The following is a 17864-nucleotide window of genomic DNA, read 5'->3' on the forward strand; positions in this document are numbered from 1 at the left end:
TGACTGGATTTTTGTGATTGTGCGTGTGTGTGTGTGAGTCTTTGTGTGTGCATGTGTGGTTTGTTGTGAGTCTTAATGTATTTGCAGTGGTGTACGTGTGCATGCATGACACACAGCAGTACATTAAAAGTGCAGCACCATGGATGGGGGCCATAGGGCACATCATTATGATGGTAGGAGAGTGTGAGTGTGTCTGCACTGCACTGGCTGGCCCTGTGTGAGAGCAGATAAGCTAAGGCAGAGACAACACAATAAATTTAATGGGAAGAGGATTCTGTTTAGCGCCTCCATTGTTGTTCTGGTCATGATGATGTTCTGAGCATGCTGTGTCAAACGTTAGCCAACAGCTAGACATTATGAGTCTTTTCTTTGTGAAAAATACAACACAGCTGCGCATCGTGTACAACAGATCTGTGTTTCTGCATTAAGAGACCACAATAAACTTAACAAGCTTCATCCATTGCATTGCAATCTTCCTCTAATGCAGGCTTACCTATCTTCTCTCAAATTAACTGTTATCTGTTATTGACTTATTCATTTCAGGCATAACCCACCATTCCATTCAAGCCTGTCTCATCTCCTTATTGCCTTTGTACCCTGGTGCCTTTCATTAAGCTACCCTAATTCATTTTCACTTGAGGTGAAATAAGAACAAAGGAGCTGTGGCAAAACGCTCAGCCCAGACATGCAAAATATACATTTGCAATATTGGTATAATATTAGATTTTATGGTGGAAATAGGTAAAAATCAATGAAATAGCTAAAGCGTCAGAGAGGGAGGGGAGATAGAGGGATGTGATGGAGAGAGATGAGGGAGGGGGTGCAGGAATATGAGTGTGTATGCATTTTCAAGGCGGTCTTTCTGTTGCAAGAAAAAAACAGTAGTCTAACAGGGAAACGAATAGGTCTAGCTACTGATGAAGGCATGCAAATGCAAATTAGTGACGGAAACTGACGTTTGAGATATTCATGTGTTAGTGGAGGCTTATGTGATGGCAATGTGTTTAATTTTAGTTCGAGATAGGTGGAATCACCTAAGCGGTGTGTGAAAGAGGGAGAGAGAGAGAGGCGAGGGAACAAGAGGGGAGGGGGCGGGGGTGTATGGACCTCACTGCTTACGGGACCCACAGGCACCCCGATTGTGCTCTGCTCTCATCATTTTTGGAGGTGAAGACAAAAGAAAAAAGGGGGAATCGGAAGAAAGGCCCGGGATCTGAGTGTCGTGACGGGCCCCCCGACTTCGCCGCCGCTGGTCGGGGTTGTCTGGACTCAAAAGGGTGAGGGAAAAGCGGCGGAGCAGTCGACTCAAGACTGGGGTTTCCTGCCACAGCAGCGGGATTGTCACAAAACAGCCTTTCACTCTTCGCGGGGCCTTGTATTGCTCCGTTTTCAGGTATGCATTTGAGTCTGTTAGCTAGCCTGTCTCTGGCTGATTTGCCTCTCCCTGCTAAACGTTTGCTGTGTTTATTGAAGGAAAATGTCAGGCTGCGTAATGATCATTTTCTGATGCAGTACCCACACCATGTCTCTTGCTAGTATACGTTATTTATGCTAGCTAACCCATTTACTCACACAGCCCCACTGAATTTGTGAGGGGGGGAACATCTGCACCTAATCACCTCTCTGGTAGCTAAACGCTGCCTGGCTGCCCCGTGCCTTTAGCCTGCCGTCTCAAATGCTTGTAATAATGTAATAAACGCAAATTAGCTGGCTTGCTAAGATGCTAACCAGTGATTGTAGCTTAGCTAGCCCCCAACAGATGCGACTAGCTCGCATATTTCATTTGCAGTAACAGTTATATATATGTGGTATTTGAGCTAACGCTAACCTTACAAGGCTAAAAGAGGCAGCACTACAAAGCTAATTGTAATGCGTATACCTTGCTTTTGGCTAAATGTAGCTAGTAAGGATGTGGTACACAAGTCAATGTTATGCGTTGATGAGCATCCAAAACCACAAACCAGCAACATACAACAGAGCTGGCGTTTGATCTTTAACTTATCTGCCTGCAAAGCACATTGCGTATGCTCTTATCAATTAACATAGGCTGCTATGCAATTGATTGACTTGCTGACAGACTGCACTGAGCCACTTAGTATTAATGCTGCACTGTTCTGTGTATTGTGAATGCTGCTGCCTGGTCGTGCACAGTGAGCTGCTGTGATTAATTAGTAATCGAGATATGAGCTAATGCACTGCTGGAGATCTGTAAAAGCCTTCTTAATTTTAACACCCGATCACCCATGTACAACAGTTTTGACCCTCAAAGGTGACACTTGAACACAGAGCTGTTTGGGAATGATACTGTGTTTGACTCAATTTGATTTACAATGTGTGACTTGTTTGTTTTGTAGCCCCCCTGGTGGTCCTCTGAGTGTTCTTAATTCAACTGCTCATCCCCTTCTCTGTGTATAAAACAATAGATTACGTTGGTGAAAATTCACACCAATCATAGTGTTGACAGGCACATTACACCAGTTACACTTGTAGTTTCAATTATAAACAGCGATGACTCGTTTTTGTGTGCTTCATATGAAGTCTACGCTATAATGAAAGTCACCCAAAGTTGTTTTAGGGCCATTAGCCATTTTACAGTGTATTGTGTCACACATGGCAATTATGGGCACTGACCTCATAAAGGTGGCGTCATCCCTTTAATTATCACCCCTAATAATTAAAGCCCATTAAGCAAGTTAAATACAGTTAAGTTAATGGTCCTCGGTCTCATTGTAAGGAGGTGGGACATGGACCGCCACTGCCTTGGCTCCACGAGGTTGTTTGTTTACATGCAAAGTAGTATTTTGTGACCTTGTATGTGTTACTTTGTTGCCTTAATTGCATGCTGCCAGTAACCCAATTTTCTCTCCACCATCCCTGTTTGTTATCAGTCAGAAGAGACAGCTTAGGCATGTATTGTTAAAGCTCCAGCCACAGTAACGGCTGTACTCACAGTGCATATTAGAGCAGGAGCGTCGATATGAGGCCAGCAAGCCTTTTAAGTAGTGAAGCAACAAGGAAGTCACGTTGACATTGTTTGATGATGTGAATATATTTGCGATGGACCTGTGTCCACTTACAGGAAATGCTGAATATTAGTGTGATCTGTAGTATGTGATCTGAGATTAGCACTGAGGTTTTTCTGTTTCAGTAAACACAGCATCAATAATTAAAAAATGAGATCATCAAAGTTTGAGGAGGCCCCAACAAAGGCTTAAACCTAATGCCATTGCTCATATTTACCACTCATTGTTGAAATTAAATTGATGAACAAAAATATTCTGCCAGTTATTAAACTGTCAAGCTCAAAAAAAACTATTTAGTGTTATTATGTGACCACAAGGCATTTCTCATAGCTATTTTAGCACAAGGTATATTAAGTAAATGTTGACTTTTCATTTCTGTATGCTAACTTTTTTATTTATCTTTTGGATCTGCAGAGTTGTGAAGGCTTCTGGTCAGCAGCTCCTGGAAAATGAACTTATCTTCATGGAAATACTGAAGAGAAACGGATAACAGGAGCTTGAATTGACTGAACTTGAAGTGGAATAAATGGATTACCCTCCTTTTTGCCATGGAACTAGATAGAATTAAGTAATGGTTGACAGAAAAAACAAAGGTAAGACAGCTAAACGCTGAAGATACAGGAGAGCCCCAAGAAGAATCTGAACACAGAGTCGAGGAAAGAACAATTACTAAATAGGGACCAAAGACTTCTACAGTTCAAATGAATGCATGCAGCTGCGAAAAAACAAAAAAAGAGAACAGAATTTGAAAGGGAATGACCAAGAAAAAGAACATCTCAAAAAGTATTACACTGCATCCAGAAGCTGATGAGAATGTCAATTAAGTGTTTGCCTCCAGGTGTGTTTAGTGAAGGTCGGTATCCAGACCTCTTAATTCGTGTTACTGCAGTTTTCATCTCACACAGGTGTGAGTCAGGTCCTGGCAAACTTACACATGTTGATGAACTGAAGGATTGTTGTGACGGAACACAGTCTCAATGGTTTTGTTGAGATTTTTTTTCCCCTTTTGTTACGCAAGATGCTATTGGATCACCACAGAATTTAATCCGAAAATAGCTCTGTTTGCTTGAGCTATTATAGCGGAACATATACATGTAAAGACATTTAAGGTTGAACATCTCACACTGTGGTATGTCAATCATCCATGATATCATTGCCTGCTCAGTGCCAAACTGCTTTTGCTTCACGCGAATGACTACATACGTTTAATCTAGTATTTTTCTGCATTAGAAACTTGCTTCACTACATATCTCTCTTCTTTCATTTTTTTAAAGAAAAATCCATTTTTTCAGACCCAGCTTTCAAGTAAACTTTTTTTGTGTGTGGAAACAACCATATACCATCATTACCCTAAAGATTTTTACTATTTGATAACATCACTCTCTGTTCAGCCCATTTTCTGCTACAAAAAAGTGATATATATTCTCTGCTTCAACTCTTTGGCGGATTTTAAAAGCATTTCCTTGTTTTACTGCCAGGCCTTAGACTCTCTTTTGCATTTATGGTTACTGCCATAAGCCTTCCAGTTTTTGATCAGAGGCATTCCCTGGTATAGACACTGACAGATATTTTTCGTTTTTAATCCAAACTTGGGGGGGAAAAAATGCAGAATTTTTCTAACAGTCCGGCTCCACCCTCCCTTCCCCCTGGGTTCAGTGGGAGGGGAGGAGGAGGTCCCCCATATCCCCCTCAGCCAGCAGACCCCCAGATCTCCCCGAGGATGACGGATGATTACGCAGGGATGCAACAGCAGAGCCTGCATAGAGCCCATCACCACCCCAGTCAAGCCAGCCACATGCTTGCTTACAGTGCTCGAAACAGAGCTGTGGAGCCAACACAGGGTAACATTCACAGTGGCAGCAGTAACAACCCTTACAGGAAAGACGCCATGGATTACTATTTTTCAATGGGTGGGAAAGACAGGCACAGAAGGGGTGGTATGGGTTATGCGGCAGGCTTTGGGTACCCCAATATTGAAGGACATTTACCTCACCAGTACAGGCATGCTGGATCTGGCTCTGCACCATCATCTGGCCTGATGTCACCATATCCAGTAGACTATGCTTCCAGTGCCGGTTCGGGTGGAGGTGCTGGAGCATTCTCTCCTTCTCATCAATACAATATGAGTCAGAACCCTGCAATGCAGGCAGTACCCGGTTCTCAGATGCAGCACCGCCAGCATGGACAAACCTTCCCAGCTGTCCACCATGGACAGCAACATAGGAGCTATCCACACTCTGGGCACAGAATGACCCCTCAGTACCCGCATTACTCCCCACAGGGTGGAGCATCTACAGGGTCATCAGGAATGTACAGCCCCCCTCCGCAGAGATATCTCGATGGGGCTGCTAGCACTGGGTTTGATCCCAAAGTCAACAGTTCTCCCAGTGTCAACTCCAGTTCAAACTCAGTCTCTGGTTCAGTTGCTGCTAATAATGTGGGGCCAATGGAGAATGTTCAACAGAGTTACCATGCTTCATCTTATCCTGGATATTCCCCACAGACACTTTCACTTCACAAGCAAGCCACACTACAGCACCGCAACTCACAGCACAATTTAGGGGTGGGTTATGACAACTCTCTCAAGATGCAGCACCAGGGCCCATCTCCAGGCTCCATATATGCTAAACTTCATCAAGCCTCCAATCCCAGTATACCTCAAGCAGCATCCCAAGAAATAGCCAAATCCCCAATGCATCCCAATGCTCAACAAACCCAAATTAACCAAAACTTTAGCCCGATATCCAACCCCTCTCCAGCTGCCTCTGCAGTACATTCCCCCAGCTGTAGCTCCTCTCCTTCCCCTTTGATGGGTGTCTCAGAGGCACATGGAAACCCCTCAGGTCATGGTCCTTCACATCCTCCTACATCAAACCCCCGTAGCAGCCACGGTCATGGTAGATTACTGCAGACCATGCCTCAGTTAAGTCCCACGCCCAATTCAAATAGCAGCATCAGTAGTTGTGGTAGCAGTGGCAGTCATAAAGCTCATAGCATGAGTGCAGTTGGAGGAAGCAGTCTTCCTCCAACAGGCCGCAACAAAATGGGTCCAGGTACAGGAATTGGAACCCGCGAAGAAGGCTTGTCTGTTTATTCATCTTCTCTGCTCGACAAAATGCAGGATGCCGGCCTGAATAGTCTTAATGCCTTGAGCTCACAAGTAGCCAATTTACCAAACACAGTTCAGCACATGCTCCTCACTGACACAGTGCTTTCACAAAGGAAGGGGAAAGATGGCGGGCAGATGCAACATCCATCACACGGCGTGCCCCCATCACAACCAAGGAGTCGAAATGCAAGCGCGGCTTCAAGTACTAGCACAGTCAAAGATGGAAGTGCAGTGGGGATTGGTGACGGTGCCAGTTTAGATGCTGGTGCTGATGAAGACTCCTCATTAGTGTCAGTTGGAGGCTCATCGGGGACCAAGGTGGAGCGAGAGGATCAGTTTTCTGAGGGGGAACATGGGAGAGTGAGGCAGATGAGCGGTGCAAGCAGTGGATCCGAACCAGCTGGCTATCATCTTCCATCTCACAGTCAAACCCAACCACAGACTGGGCAAGCATCAAATGTTAAAACAGTCACCTGTGACTCACCGTTAAAAGAACAAAACGTTTCTGAAACAAAAGGAAATGATGCTCACGTTCCCTCTTCATCATCATCTCCATCCTTTGGATGTCAGTCGTCAGAGACCGGCACAAATTCACATTCAACTCCTCCAGTTTCCTCATCCCCCTCATCCACCTCCTCCAGTATTCCTCCACCCCAGCCAAACTGTGTCTCAGAACCTGGTTTAACATATAATGACCAACGAGGAGGCAATAGAAAGACGACAGAAATAAAAAATGAAGCCATCAAAAACGAAAGTGAAGGTGTAGCTGAAAAAATAGAGAAAGGCAGTAGCCAAATGCAACGAGATGAAGAAGCCAACACGCAGAATGGTCAGGACAAAGAAAACAGGTCGATCACGGCATCGAGATTACACAGTAACGAGAGGGAAGAAAAGCACACACCTGAGGAACAGCAAAGTGCTAGTGGTGTTGGTGTCATTGTTTCAGCTCGGTCTGAGGGAAGTCACACTGAAAAAAGCAAACATCCCCAAGACAACTGTGTAGAGGAGAAACAGCCACACTCTTATTTAAGAGAGTCAGGCAGTCATAATGGGGAGGAAGGTGTTGACCTGAGTGTGTACTCCTCCCATCACCAATCCCATCAGAAATCAAATATTGGACGGCCTCAGAATCCTGCGCAGTCTGGACCACATAAATATGGCTACCTAGAATCAACATATGGCTCAGATTTGTCAATGAAGAACAGAGGGAGGGCTGGCCCAGGAGGTGTAATGGAATCGAATTCCAGATACTTAGGATTCCAGCAATCACAAACTGGTTATGGCCCTGTGCATCCAAAAGATGTGGGATCTGTAGCAGAGGCGCTGGTGAAGAGAGGACAAGCAGCGGGAGCTAAAGGTCATGAGGATAATTCTCAAATGCAGTTTCCAAGTCTTTTACAAGAAGTTCTTCAAGGTTACAATTTAGACAGACGTTATGGCAGACCAGAACAGGCATTTCCTGCACATCTCCAAGCTCAACAACAGTTTCAAACCAGACACCCGTATGGCATGGCTGAAAGTATGAGGATGCAAAGTGGAGTCACTGAGGCATCGGCTCATTCTGCCCAAATGGGGGGCCCTGGAAAGCCCCAACATCCAAACCAGAGGCATGGAGGAGAGCCTGATTTTGCCACAGATTCTCCTTCTTCAGTGAAGTCAGAAGTGTCAAATGCAAAGACATTACAAAACGCTGAAAAATCTGAAGTGGGTGTGTCCCAGAGTCATTTACCACAGGCTACAGAGCCTCAGCAGCCCCCACCAAAGCATATAAACTTAGCTGATTATTCTCTTCCACAGAGAAAAGCATTATCTAATGTGTCCACTCCATCCTCTGCTGTGCAGGAGCTCCTTTTGCAGGAGCCAGAGCCGTTAACAGGCAGCATTGGTCAAACTGAGTCTCAAAAATCATCAGGCTCCATATTAGCCCCATCAGAGCGGCGCTCTGTCATCTGTGATGTGTCGCCAAACCGATGCAGCACACCAGAGAGGGACAGGGAAAGTGATAGAGAGAGAAAGCGGGAGAAAAGTCAGAGTGGAGCTTCAGTGATTCAACAGCCATTTTCCTCTCCAGCAGCAGCCAATGATCTGAGTAAGAAGGATACTGTAGAGAAACAAGTGGTGAAAATGGAAACGGCATCAAAAGAGGCTGGCCCAGATGCTGCAACTTTACAAACTGATCATCATAGCAGTGGGGGAGCTAATGAGCCTGATATTGAGTATCATTCCAAGTCTGTTCATTCATCTGTTGTAATGAATGCTGACCCCTTTAGGCCCCTGCCTCCTCATCCCATGAGCACTAATCCTTTGTCTTCACCGACGAGGCATCAGTCCTATCTTCATGGTGTTGATTTATCAACTGGCAACGCCAGTAGCTTTCCTGGTTATCGATTTGGAGACACAAGAGAAGGCAACATAATGCCACGCAGTAACCCCCATTTCCCCTCCCACCTTCCATACCACAACTTACCCCCCCAGACTCAATCCACAAATAAGCTTCAAATGTATCCTCACCCTCGTGGCCCCCCTCATCATCTCCATGATATGAATGACTGGGTAAAAGCAATGAACAGGCCAGCTAAGGAAATGATGATGCAACCTGGTTCTTCCCCAGGAAGACACAAGGTTAGCCAATCAGAGCAGAGACAGAGGATGATCCCCCAACCTGACATACCCAGTGAGCAACATGCAACTAAAACTTCGCTCCATCATCAAAGCCGATACTTTGATATGAAAATGTGGGATTCAGCACACCCTGGAAGAGAGGGAGCTAGAATGATTGAGGGAGACTCTTACTTCAGAACACAGCCGCCGCCCCCTCATCCTCCTGCTCCTGTAGCTTCACATGGCCCCGTTACTCCACAGAAGACTCACGGCCCAAATGCTGCTGAACCTTATGTCCCCAGAGGAGTCACTGAGGAAGCCAAACATCCCTGCCCTCCTCCTCCACCCAGCTCCACGAAGCCTCCTGCTGACATGAACTCCATCCAGCCACAGGTGCCACGTCAAACTAAAGCTGGGGGTTCTGGAGACACAAATCCACTAATATTGAGAAGGAGAGTTCGTTCTTTTATCTCTCCTATTCCAGCCAAAAGGCAACTTCAGGATGTGTCCCAGCAAAGGGCTGCCACAAACTCACATCATTCCCCCGGGGCTCAATCAGAGTCGAGCCATCACAATGAAGATGACTCGTCTAGTTCAGATATTCCATGTCCCAGGCTCTCTTCACCTCTGCTGGGAGATAATACCTATTCACAACCTCTGTCTCCATCAACTGGTAGTGCCAAGGTTGTGGCTCCCAGGAAAGGACGAGGTTTGAAACTAGAGGCAATAGTGCAGAAAATCACCCCAAATATTAAAAAGCCAGCGGGCCATGCTGATGACGAGGCAAATCATTACCCAGTCTTCTCTCACTCAGAAATACCACCGTTTAATGATTCACAGGACCAAGACTTAACGCATTTCCCCAGGGTTGCAGGGGGGGATGATAGTTACATGGATGAAAGTCACTCGTTAAATGACTTGATTCCTTTCAGAGGAGTTGATGAGACTGGGCCTTTACCGCCAACTGCTTATCCATGTGACCCTCATCAGACGTCCCAAGCCCTTAAACAACAAGACTTTGACTTTGGATTAGGAGCTGCAGTGGCATCAGCATCGGGTGACAAGGAGGACTTTGCTTTGCTCGGACCTTTACCCCCTCCTCCACCTCTCCCTCGCCCAGTTCAGGGATCCCCACCTCCATCTTCATCTGCCCTGTCAGACATTCAAAATTTCACCAACACTTACCAGCAGCTTGAGACAAGAAGAGGAGAGCAGTCTGCCGCTACCCTCCTTCGACAGAAACTTCAAGAATCTGGCATGGGATTTGATGATTATCCTGGCAGCGACTACTATGGGACCACCTCTCCCCATCAAGGACACATGCTGAACAGACATCAGATGTCCTCTGGTAGGTCCAGTCTGTCGCCACAAGATTCTAAGACAACAGACAGTTCTGTACCTAAAGGCTATTTCCCATCTGGCAAGAAGAAGGGCAGGCCTGTGGGGAGTGTGAACAAACAAAAACGGGCACAGAACCAAGCCCAAACACCAGTGCAGGCCCAGTCTCCAGGCCAGGCTCAGAGTGCAACTCTGAGTGCACCTCCAGACCCACCCACTCCAGCTGCAGCTACACCCACGGCCCCAGAGGCAGAGCAGGCTACCAGCAGCACAGAGGCCTCCGCAGCTCCCCCTCTGCCAGACAATGAAAGCACTCCCCCGCTGGCCCCACCCATCTTAACCCAGGTAGTGAAAGTAGATATTGAGAGTGAAGACACACAGCCAGAGATCGAAGTCAAACCTGTGCGACGGAGACGCAAAGGTGTGAAAGATGAAGACGAGCCACTAGGAGGAAGAGGACGACAGAGAAGAAGAAGGAGAGGAGCAGCGGCTGCAGCAGCAGCGTCCCAGTCAGTGGCCAAAGATGACCCAGATACACCTTTAGGGGCAGGAGGGAGTCTCGGTGCAAATAGAGCATTTCCGGATCCAAATAGAAAGGGCCCATTTGTTCCACACATACATGTGGAGAAGAAAATACCAGAGATTGGGGCAGTGTGCACTATTGTAAATGCTGAGGAGGAAAAGATGAAAGGAGAGCGTAGTGCAGTTGGAGCTAAAGCAAGCGCAAGTGGAATTGATTCTATCCTGACCTCGGCTCTTTCCTTCCAGTTATCTAGGAGAGACAGAGAATCAGAGAATAGGGAGACAGACGAGGTGGAAACAACACTTCAGTCAGGAAAAGCACTTCCTTCATCTGGCTATGTTGTTTCAGGCCCTGTGATTACAGAGACTAATCACTCTGGGCGCCTGCTTTGCTGCCTTTGTCAGAAATGGGCAAATTACAAACACCTTGGAGATCTCTATGGGCCTTACTATCCAACTGAATATGCTGCAAAGCTCCCCAAGAATCAGCCCCAGGTCAGACAATGTCAAGCAACACCAGGCACAAACAAAACAGGACCAAATTCAGACATAAGCTCAAATGCTTTGAGCGCTGTCCAAGACACACAAACTCAAGATTCTCAGTTTACCAGGCCCTCAACTGAGAGTGACTACGCCATCAGTCTATATTCAAACCTAGTGTCTCTTACCCCTACCGATAGAGCTGCCTCCCCAGCTGGTAGAGAGGAAATGATGATGCCTGTGGCTGGCAAGTTCACCAGCACTGCCTCCTCCTCCCCCCCTTCCTCCTCTACAGCTACCAGCAAAACAACATCTCTAACCTGGGACATGAATCTAGATATCCGACCTATCCCTGAGCTTAAGAGAGAGCCAGACTTCGAGATTGATCAGAAACAGATGCAAATACAGCCGCAACAGCCCACAGAGGAAGCCCAACAACGACCTCAACACAGAAAGCTGACCTCGCATCCCCGCTTTAAACGGAGGCACAAATCAAGCGAGGAATCCCCCAGAATGGTACCATCCAACAGTAAAGCGTCCCTGCCCTTCCAGCCCCCTCCACCAGCCTTGGACTCCCTGGGACCTTTGGCACAACTCGCCCAGCTGCCTCAGATGCCCTTGGACCCAGAGGAGCTGTGGATCCACGAAGGATGTATGGTGTGGACCAGTGGAGTGTACCTTGTCAATGGGAGACTGTACGGCCTGCAGGAGGCACTAGATGGCGCCAGAGAAACGGTACGTGTCCTCTGTATCTATTTGACCTGTTCTGTTATGGGACAGTTCAGGTTCTCATTATTTCTGGTGTTTGTAATGTTGGCTGTGATTGTGTAAAAGGCAGCTTTTGAATTCCAGTGTCATCTCATAAAAAGACATGTCAGAGGTTCATATGTGATGATATATGCTATTAACTATATAAAAACAGTTTACTATAATATGCTCTACATTATATTATTAATAGTTTTATGTCTTAATTGATTTTTTATCATTTTGCTAGGCTCTTCACTGGCTAGTACAGTTTTAAGATGTATTGATTTTTCCATTGCCATTCTGTCTGTCTACACTCAGAGCTGCTCATACTGTGAGATGGTGGGCTCAACCTTGGGCTGCTACAGTAAAGGCTGTACACTTCGCTACCACTACATGTGTGCTATTGAAGCAGGTGAGTGGATGATTTAAACACAGGCACACCGCAGAGTTGGTGTACTTGTTTCCCAAGAACGGACATTTGTGCCTGTGTAAAGTAGCAGACTAGCCTTTTGTAAGAGGTGTCTGGCTGGGCTCTATATGGCGGTCTCTGTACTGTATTGATCATTTTCATCTTGTTCCAGATTGCTCTCTGAATGAAGATAACTACTCACTGCGTTGTCCGAAGCACAAGGTAAAGAAGGAGAGGTTGGTTGAAAGAAGACAAAGACTTCCTTTTGTGTGATTCTTTTCATTTTCAATGCTTTAGTCGCTCGTCACTGACTGAGCTGTCCTCTAACTCCGGCCAATGTCTTTCTTTGTCTCTATCCTCTCTCCTCCACTCTTCTTCACTCAGTTTACCCAGAGCATCCGGCCAGCCAAGTCAGTGTACCTGGAGCAGTCAGAGAGAGGCTGAGAGAAATGCAGAGGAAGAAGAGACACAGGAGTCTGGGAGCTGTAAGTTTAGACTCAGTTGTGTCTGTGTGTCTGTGTGTTTTTCTGATAAAGAGTGACACATATAGAGTGACACGTATGTCTTTATTGATACTCTTACCATTTTATGTAAGAATTGCTTTTTAAAAAACTTAAAAAAAAAAAAAATCAGAGCAGGATTAGAAATATCTTAAATAAAGCTAAGTATTGTTTACAATAATACAGTAACAGTAGTGTTCACCTCAGGAAGTCACTAAATAAACAACACCATATGTCACTGGAAACAAATCTGAAATGTCATTAAAATAAATAATACTGAACATAGGAATCAGTCTATCCGTTGTTCCTCCTGTCCTCTGTCCTCCCTCTGCTGCTGATGTGAGTCACTGCCTGCAGGTACTGCTGGTAGAGGGAGGGAGGGATGGAGGGAGGGAGGGAGGAAGGGGGGCTGCTGTCTCAGCCAGTAGCTGAGGTTACAAGAATTTTCACTAGTCGCTTTACCAGCGAGCTGCGGTTGTGTAAAACATGCCTGTGGTGGATGGGAGACTGTAGCCAAGAGAGATGAAATATAGCTTTTTTAAATGTCAATGCTTTTTGAACAGGTGGTTTGATAAATTACTCTTGTTGTTTTTTTACTCAGGAAGGTTTTATTGCACTCTGAGTAACAAACATAGTTGTCGTCAATTTGAGTGAAACTTTGTTTTCAATTCACCTGGTTGACTGTCTCCACTGCGACCTGTTTGTGTGTGTGTGTGTGTGTGTGTGTGGGTGTGTATAGAGGGGCTGATCCCCGCTCTCAGTCAAACACCAACACACCAGCACAGAGAGCAGAGGAGGTTTTAAAGTACCGATGAAAGAATTGACCTTAAAAAATAAGCTGGATTCCGGATGGTTCCGGAACCAGGAACACATTAGAACCGGTTCCAATTCAGAACCAGGGTTCGGGAGGCATCACTAGTTTTAAATACCAGTTCATTTGTAATGTTTCAAATGTACAGGAGCCTCAGAAGAATCATGAATTTGTAGCCTAATAGTTGTTAATGTTGACATAATGACAGTAATTGCTTTATGTTGTTTCTTTACCTCATTTTTTACTATCTTTATTTCCTGGTTCAGTCACTGTGTTTTAAGCTTGTTTGGCTGCTTTGTCACAGAGGGAAAAAATGGCTGATTTCTCACTGTAAAACTCTAACCCTACAGAGTTTATTCTATGTAACAAAGAAAAAGGATGCCTGCGTACAGTTACTTTAAGTGCACTGTCCAGTGGAGGGAGTTTTTTGACTACCTGATTGATACTCATTTCCATTTGGCTTCATGCTTTGTTGAACACTTGTGAAGTTTTATTAGTTGTATTTGCAGTTCTAGTTGCCAAACATACATTTTATGGCTGAAAGATTCCTCTTTCACCTTTGCACTATGTGCCATTTTTTTCGAGTTGCTATGGCAATCTACGCCTTGTCAATCAGTTGTTCGCATAGTTGAAACTGATTTTGTTTGCATCTAATTCTAATGCTCATAACAGCCTGCATGTGGACTTCTGTGAAAAAAATCATATGGATTGATATGAAATAATTTTTTAATATTTTCCTGTTACTTTGATCAAGTCAGTATGTATCAAGCCACATTCAGGCTGCTTTCATTAACACTTAATTTGTTCATAATATTGTTCAGCATTCCCCAGATAGAAAAATTATTTGGACAGTCCACACTTACAGATCATAAAGGCTGAAAATTCCCTACTGGGATGTAATGTAATGTATGCTGTTTTACATCCAACTCTGCAGTGTAAGACCCCCTCTTCACCACCCAACAGATTCGAACACCATAAATACATTTTCATCTGGGAAACACTGTTGTTTCATTACCTGGTAGATGTGTGCTTTCTCATTAAAGGGCCTTCAGTAAATGGACTTTAATTTGTCGCCTCAGGGCTGTTTATAGCTTTTCTATTCAGACTTGGCATGTTCCAATTTAATTTCACGCCGCACTACAACAGCTATTCCATGCTCTTTCTCGGCCGGTTCTTGGACTGAGAAAAATCATCCGGCTCTCGCACTCCTCCTCACCTCACCTTAGTGGCTGCGCTCCTGCCTGTTACTCCCTGCCACCCCCCTCCCTCCCCACTTTCTGCCTGTCCTCATGGAAACTAAACACAAAAACCACATCTGTCCATTTCCCTCTGCTTGTGTAGGATTAGCAGAATAGTGATGGTGTGCTTTAGCGTTTGTGAATGCAACTTCCTTTTGCTTTGTACCGATATATATATAACCAATCACATAGCAGTAGACATCTGATCTAAGTGAAATTCACATAGTAACAGCTGTGTGATTTGTCAGAAAGTGACATTTTACCACTGATATGTATTGGGTGCTTGGAAATCTTGAATGTTGGCAGTGTATGTGAATGTGTTCAGGATTGGAAAAGTCACAGTCCCCTTTTTTAAATTAACTGAATTAGAAACACATGAGAAATTTGGGTGCTTGCTTCAACTTGCAATTTCAACTATGTCAGTCAGATACTGTAGTCAGTATAAGACTTTCACTTGTCTTTGTTTGGCATTAGTCCAATTCTGAAGACTCAAATTTCACTCTTCACCCTCATACTCTTTCAAGGAATTGTGCATGGAAGTTGGTGTTGAGCTGCTAATCTCCAATTATTTGTTTCCTTTCCTTAGGTAAGTTTGGACCTCAGAAGACTGAGAAATGAGAGTTGTTTGTGAAGCAGCCCCAAACGTGAAAGGACAGGACTGGCATCTTATGACAGAGAACAATAAAAAGGGAATGTACAATTTCTCACCAGGAGTCAGCATAATTTACATTTAAGACATTGCAGAAAGAAACATTTTCTTCTGAGAAAATTATTGCTTACTTTACTTAAAAGCAGAAAAAAAAAAAAAGGACATGCAACATAAAGGAACAGCGCTACAAGAAAAGACTTGAAAAAAAAAACTACAAAGATCGAAGTGGAATAAAATGAGACGTCAAGCCTGACGGAGGAACGAAGGAACTTTTCTGTAAAGAACAAAAGAAACAAACTTCCTCTCTAGGCTCACTTTGATTTTCCTGAGACACCCTCTTAGTGTTAAACCTTTGTTTATCATCATCTGTATTATCATTTACCTTTTTTTTTTGTCAGGTTTTCTTTTGAGTGCTTTGAGGAGGCGTAATGGGAGCAAATCGGGTGTCAAACCCAGAAAAGGAGAGAATTTTTCCTTTCACAAGTAGTATTTTAGCTTACGATATTAGGATGATCACAATTATTATTTTAGTCCTCATTATTATTTTGTATCCTCATCAGTATTTACTCATAAAAATGAAATGGATGTATCTCACTATATTCAGTCAACACATGAATTGGATTTTATTTTTATTTTTCCCTTTTCTTTTTCATTCCTGGAGAGGGAGGAGCCAGAGTCATGTTGTCTGGAATGTCAGGGTCGAGTTTGCCACAAAGACATTAATGCCTTGTAGAACGGACATGTTGCCTTTCAAAAGTCATGTGTATGAGTGAGAAGTGAGTGTGTGTGAAAGTGATAAATGCAAATATCTGGGTCTTTGATTCCATTTTGGTCCTTTTGAAAAGTGTTCTTATTTTTCATCACTGGGGTTTTTACGGTACAGAGTAGTATTCATGAAAAATCAGACGGACACAATCTTATTTTTCAAGTACAAATGTTCGTAATGTGCAAAGAGAAGGAGCCTTGTAAGAGGAGGAGATAACACTATGGACTAATGCGTGTCTGCCATCTTTGACCATGGTGACTGGAAAAAGATGAAGGACAGGACACTGAAGAGTTTTCATCAGTGTGGAACTGAGTGCCGGTGCACAAGTGCGTCTGTTCTACACAGGGAGTTAAGTTTGACTGACGGGTGTCAGTCCCTCGGACAGTGATGAAACATTTTTGGAGCTGAAAACTTTGGAGAGGGTGTCATACGAACAAGCTGTGATTGGCCAACTGTTGGGGCCAATGAGGAGCAAGCATAACCAAGTACTTTCGAATGGTTTCCTCCAGTGACACAGCAGCGATTTGATCGGGAGATGCAAAATCCATTCAAAAGAAGCATTGCCATAAAATTTTAAAGTGAGTCGTACATGGTGTTGTCTTTATCATTTTTTATTGTTATTCTTGTAAAAAAGTCAAGCTGAAAGAAGACAGTTACACTATCAAAACCATGCTGTATTACAAACCTGTCAATATGTATATGAATTATGAATACACGTTAAAAAAATGCTTCAACTATGCTCCTCTTCTTTTTTTCAAAACATATTTTTGTCACTTTTGTTGCACTTATAAAAACACCTGTTTCAATTTCATTTGATATTTTTCTGCTCCAAATTTCTTTTTGCTTTTATGGCTTATCCTTATATCTGTTGCATACACACACAGGCTTTCTCGCCCCCATATTTCTTCCCGTCTTTTCAGGGAGACGTTTAACAGCAGTGCATAACCACATTCTGACACTTTCAGCCTGTCTTTAGACAGGTTATGAGTGCATTTCTTTAGTCTGGATTCTGTGGTTCTGTCAAAAAAGTCACACTGTGAAGTTGATGTAAAGAAACTAGAGCAGCCTAAAAGTAAAAGAATAACTGAATATTATGAAATATCTGACATATCTTCGGTAAAGGTTTAAATACAGGTTAAAAATACAATGGTCATAAAATATGACAAACATGGTAGCATTTACATGATGGGGTGGTAAAGTTTTTTGTTTTTTGTCATAAATGAAATTTTGTTGGCTAATATAAACTAATATCAATATGAACTAGTATTTTTTTTGCTGTAGTAGTTGACATAGTAATATACCCCAGAGGGTAGCCTACCTCTGCAGTTGCCTGCTGTGGGTAACTGAAAGGATTGTTGCACTCAATTCAATAAGAAAAACAGAAGTTACAATTTGATTTATTTTAAAAAGCTATCCATATTGAGCCAGCTGTAAACACCTGAACAACTAGCTTACAGAGAAGGTGAAACCGTTCATACAGTAAGCTACAAGTAAATGGTTGAATAATTAGCTAAAAGTCATGAATAAATGGTCGAAATAGCTAAAGTATCTCATAAATGGTAGACTAAAGCTAATTGATAAACAGTTGAAATGGTTAGCTACAAGTACCCGATAAATAGTTGAAATGGTAGACTAATGGTAATGTACAAACAGTCAATATGGTTAGCTAAA

At 43.8% G+C, this 17864-nt stretch overlaps 1 protein-coding gene across 2 annotated transcripts; it reads left to right on the plus strand.

The window, feature by feature from the left end:
- Positions 1-1140: 1140 nt before the first annotated feature.
- tcf20 (transcription factor 20) lies at positions 1141-16930 on the plus strand. Of its 2 annotated transcripts, none has more exons than XM_062438655.1 (6): positions 1141-1393; positions 3438-11808; positions 12139-12232; positions 12402-12465; positions 12614-12714; positions 15365-16930. In XM_062438655.1, exons 2-6 carry the CDS (start codon positions 4627-4629, stop codon positions 15394-15396), a joined length of 7473 nt encoding a protein of 2490 aa, XP_062294639.1. In that variant the 5' UTR covers positions 1141-1393; positions 3438-4626; the 3' UTR covers positions 15397-16930. The 2 variants fall into 2 exon arrangements, with proteins under 2 accessions (XP_062294639.1, XP_062294640.1); XM_062438656.1 differs by having other exon boundaries at positions 12402-12451.
- Positions 16931-17864: the final 934 nt, after the last annotated feature.

The sequence above is a fragment of the Scomber scombrus genome, chromosome 18 (genome assembly GCF_963691925.1).
Source record: "Scomber scombrus chromosome 18, fScoSco1.1, whole genome shotgun sequence".
Taxonomy (NCBI): domain Eukaryota; kingdom Metazoa; phylum Chordata; class Actinopteri; order Scombriformes; family Scombridae; genus Scomber; species Scomber scombrus.